Source organism: Cricetulus griseus, unplaced genomic scaffold (genome assembly GCF_003668045.3).
Source record: "Cricetulus griseus strain 17A/GY unplaced genomic scaffold, alternate assembly CriGri-PICRH-1.0 unplaced_scaffold_405, whole genome shotgun sequence".
Taxonomy (NCBI): domain Eukaryota; kingdom Metazoa; phylum Chordata; class Mammalia; order Rodentia; family Cricetidae; genus Cricetulus; species Cricetulus griseus.
Genome location: NW_023277148.1, coordinates 60 through 4,691, shown reverse-complemented (window position 1 = coordinate 4,691; position 4,632 = coordinate 60). Strand labels below are relative to the sequence as shown.

General features: G+C 47.6%; 1 protein-coding gene across 1 annotated transcript; it reads left to right on the top strand.

Moving 5' to 3' along the window:
• The first annotated feature begins 1,500 nt into the window (after nucleotides 1–1,500).
• On the top strand, nucleotides 1,501–3,530 carry LOC113837972 (putative uncharacterized protein C3orf56). The gene is made up of 2 exons (XM_027433779.2): nucleotides 1,501–1,690; nucleotides 2,758–3,530. Exons 1-2 carry the CDS (start codon nucleotides 1,624–1,626, stop codon nucleotides 3,528–3,530), a joined length of 840 nt encoding a protein of 279 aa, XP_027289580.1. The 5' UTR covers nucleotides 1,501–1,623.
• Nucleotides 3,531–4,632: the final 1,102 nt, after the last annotated feature.

Here is a 4,632-nt window from a genome sequence, read left to right as displayed (position 1 = left end):
TTTAGGAATACAGAAAGATGATAGACAGACAGACAGACAGATAGATAGATAGATAGATAGATAGATACATAGATACATAGATACATAGATACATAGATACATAGATAGATAGATATAGACAGTCAGACAGACAGAGACAGTTTGATGATAGATAGATAAATAGCAAGTAGACATATAGTTAAATAGATGGATGGATGGATGGGTGGATGGATGGATACACAGATGGATGGATGGATAGATAGAGAGATAGATAGATAGATAGATAGATAGATAGATAGATAGATAGATAGAAGAAAGATAGATAATTTCATTGCCAAGGACAAAGCTGAGTGAATCTCATGAAATCTTTCCTTGAACTCTCCACCCCAAACTGGTTTGACGTGGAAGAATTTTCTTCATTTCATTGTATAGTGTTCATTAAAAGTGCTAGCACATTCTGGGATATGCACAAGAGCCAATCACCCTCCACTCAATGATTGAATCTTGGAAAGCCAGCCACGCCCACCAGGTCTCTAGAGGCTAAAAAGAGCACACTGGAGACCTGAGATTAAAGGTGTGGGACGTACCAAACATTTCTTGCATGGTTTGTAGAACCTACATGAAAATCGGGTGCTTAAATTTTTACCTTGAGCCCTAACTGGGAATTCTCACCTCTGATAATGACATTGCCTTCTGTTGTAAACCTATAGAAGGACATTTAGAATGAGGCTTCTGCTCTTTGCCTTCAAGTCCATTCCTCAACTGGCATTACACCATATTTTTGAGGACATTCTGGTGTTCACTGATAACCAGCTGCCCCTGAAGACCAACTGAGAAATCCCAACTCCTAGACTGAACCGCTACCTCATTCTTGGTTCTTCCATCCACAGGTGAGCCTCCTTAGATTAGCTGGACCAGAGACAGGAAGCTATTGTAAAAAATGACTCTAAGTATGTTCATAGACAAATGGGTAGATAGCTAGCTAGATAGATAGATAGATAGACCATAGATATGTTCATATGTAGATTGATAAAGGGATACAAAGGAAGATACATACATACATACATACATACATACATACATACATACATACATACATAGGTAAATAGATAAGTTCATTGACCTAGAGAACCCTGGCTAGACAGCATTAAGCAAAGTGTACCCCTGAAACTGTCCCTGGAATCCAACTCTAGGTTTAAGTAGGGACTATTTTGGTTTGGTTTTGTTTTTCCAGACAGGGTTTCTCCATATTGCTTTAGGGCCTGTCCTGAAACTTGCTCTGTAGACCAGGCTGGCTTCAAAGTCACAGAGATCCACCTGCCTCTGCCTCCCAAGGGGTGGGATTATAGGCATGTTCAACCAATGCGCGGCTTGAGTAGGGAATGTTTACTTAGTTTACATATTTAGCCTTGATCAAAGTGGTAGTACCTTCTGGGATAAGCAGCTCAGGTCGGAACACCCTGCCACTGAATGATTGGATCTTGAAATCTGTGCCCTCCCACCAGGTGTCCATGGGTATATAAGACCACACAGCATGCCTCTGAAGCCAGAGAGTCCTAGACACAGCTTCTAGAACAGGACAGGAGGAAAGACCAGGCCCTCTTTCAGAGAATCTCAGTAGCTGTTCAAGGAAACCTCAGGATAATGATGGCAGGAAAACACATCGTGGAAGACCAGATCGAGGAGGAGTACAGCCTGTTTGGAGGCTCCGGTAAGGTCTTTCACGGACTATGAATTATGGGGGATTTCCTTTTGGATGGGAGAGGGACTGCTGTCTTTGCAAGAGTCTTCCCACACCTACCAGGTCTTCTGGCTAGTGCACCTCAGGTATTGGAACTAGAGCAGCTTACAGCTGGGCAGAAGAGGCCAACTGCCGGCCTTGCAGTAGATTCAATATTTGAGCTTGCCTCACCCCATAGCCCGTGCGTATTGAGGTGTCTTGTGACCGTACATAGAAGCAGCTCATGGGGGAACCAAAAGGAGAGCATTTTGTTATTGTTGTTGTTCCGGTGTCATTCACTCTTGTTTTCTGAATTTCAAGTTTGAATTCAGGCCTTCACACTAGCTAGGCAAACACTCTCCCCTTGACCTTGACTTGTATCCCAAGTTCATACATTCTTTTATTTTTAATTATGTTTTCAGACAGGGTTTCTCAGTGGCTCTGGAGGCTGTTCGGGAACTAGGTCTTTTGGACCAGGCTGGTCTCTGAACTCACAGGATCCTCTTGCCTCTTCCTGGCTAGCGCTGGGATCCAAGGCATGGGCCACCAACTCCTAGAGGTTTATTTTCTCCTTCTTTATTGAAACACTTCTTGAATTAGGGGCACACTAAATGGCCCAGACTGGTCCATAAGTTCAGTTAGAAAGGTGGGTGTTTAGCACACAACTTTAATCCCAGCACTCTGAGGCAGAGGCAGGAGGACCTCTGTGAGTTCTAGGCCAGATAACGTCTTCAGAGTGAGTTCCAGGACAGGCTCAAAAACAATACAGAGAAATCCTGTCTCAAAAATTAAAAAAAAATTAATTAGTGAATGGGTTTGAGGACCATCTAGCGCACGAGTGGCAGCTTCTTGGTCCTGTTTAGTTAGACATCCAAAGAGCGGTGTCCTATAGCTGCTACACAGCTGTGAGCATAGTTACTCCCAGTGGCTGGCACCTGCTCTGCCCCATTCCCACCCAAGCAAAAGGCTCTCTACCTGAGTCTTGCTTCCTCTATCCCTTGATTCCCTCCATGTCTTCTGCTTTCTGCCCTCCTAACTCTGCCTGTCTCCCCCAACAGACAAATTGAAGCCTCTCAGAGACACACTGATGGGTGGCCTGTATGGAGATCACTTGAAGACTCCTGGATCAGAGGAAGGGTTCGCAACACAGAGGGATGAAGGAAAGTACCAGGAGGGTCCAGAGGAGCACACTGACACCTGCAATGCAAGGCGGTTCTGGGGGGAAGGCTCCAGCCCTGTGGCAGCACCAGACCCCTGGTTTTCATTGGCTGGTTTCTATGCCTTTGGTATTAGCCAGACTTTGATGAACAAGACCTCTTGGCCCATCTCCTGCTGGAGCACGGAGAGCTTGCCAGAAGCCTTTCCATGCCTCAACATTTCGTCTTGCTTGGTCTGTCTTTGGACATGGGGTAACACCAGCTCTTGTCAAGAGGTCCAGAGCCAGTACCCAGTGGCCAGGGCAGCCAGTGCATTGTCTTGCTTGAAGGGATTCCAGCCCCCTGATAACTCAGGCTCTCCAGCTGTGGCTGTGGACACTTTGAGCCACTGTCCCCAAGAGGGAGGACGACGAGCTGGTGCCAACTCAACCAGGGCCATGGGGAGAGGCCACCAGTCAGGCTCACCCTCAGGACAGGCTTCTGGCTCTAGTCAATGGGGCAGCCTACCACCTCCCAGCCCAGCACTCCAGCCTCTGCCCCCTTCGCCCACCCCAGATGTCGAGCTACAATCCCACTGCCCCAACATCTCTGTGCCTCAAGCCAGGGCTTGCCGCCACCGCCCCTGTGCCCGCCCCCGCCCCCACCCCCGCCTCAGACTCCACCTTGAACACTGATCACTTGATCCCAGGCTCAGAAACATGATGGACTTTCAGCACCAACTCCCTTCAGCCAGGCACTCCTGCCCCAAACTTTCTCCATCTCAATGCCCTTGCTTGCTCTGCAACCCACCATCTGTCCCCAACCCAAGTCTTGATGCAGCCTCCTCGTCCAAATGAAAGCCTGGCATTTACCTCCACAAGCCCACCTGGAAGAGTCAGTCTGAAGACCTTGTGAATCTCCTCCAGAGAAGACCATTTGATTGTGGATTCAAGCCCCAGAGAATGTCTTTATTGGACTACTGGCAACTCTGCTGGGTGTTAGGGACTACACCACACACCTGAGCCTTTCTCATGGGTGAGCAGGTGACGTGGGATCAGAATTCCAAGAGCCAAAGAGCTGAAGTACTGACTCCATACACCATTGAGACTTTCCCAGACCCGTGGATATTGGTTGGATGAGTTCTTTGTTTCCGGTTTCCAGATTGGCAGGTGGCTCCCCCAAACCCAGGACCACTCTTCCAAAGACTGTGCTTGGAATAATGTGAACCCAACTTGCCTATAAGCAAGGTCACCCTGGGAGGCACCCCTGCTTCACACTACAATAAATTAGTATCTCTTTCCTACATTCTCTGTCTGGAGTGAGTTTGTCAACAGTCAATAGGCACAGGGAAGCCAGGGGGAGACACTTGGGACACTCTTGCCCATCACATGAGGGTTCCATGTCTGTTTGTGTGGATGCTTTGAGACAGTGTCTCTCCATAGGAAGCCGCATGGCTCCCAGAACACACTTGTAGACCAGGCTGGCTTTGAACTCAGAGATCCATCTGCCTGTGTCTCCCCAGTGCTGGGATTAAAGCGTGAGCCCTGCATGAAATTTCTTGCTCACCATTTCTCAATTCCCTCAAACTCTGGTGCTTAACATTTAACATGAAGCCCAAACTGGGGATTCCACACCGCTGATAATGACTTTGCCTTCTGCTTCATGCCTATAGAAGGACACTAAACAAGGAAGCTTTTGCTTTTTGCCTGCAAGTCCATTCCTCAACTGGCATTGCAACCTATTTGGAGGACATTGTGGTGTTCACTAAAGACCAGTTGACACATCCAATCTCACATA

What these genes read in the sequence shown, in the direction of transcription:
- LOC113837972 (XM_027433779.2), top strand. Translation starts at nt 1,624, where the DNA reads ATGATGGCAGGAAAACACATCGTGGAAGACCAGATCGAGGAGGAGTAC. An exon ending in CAGCCTGTTTGGAGGCTCCG is followed by an intron (nt 1,691 to 2,757) that starts GTAAGGTCTTTC and finishes CTCCCCCAACAG; the next exon opens with ACAAATTGAAGCCTCTCAGA.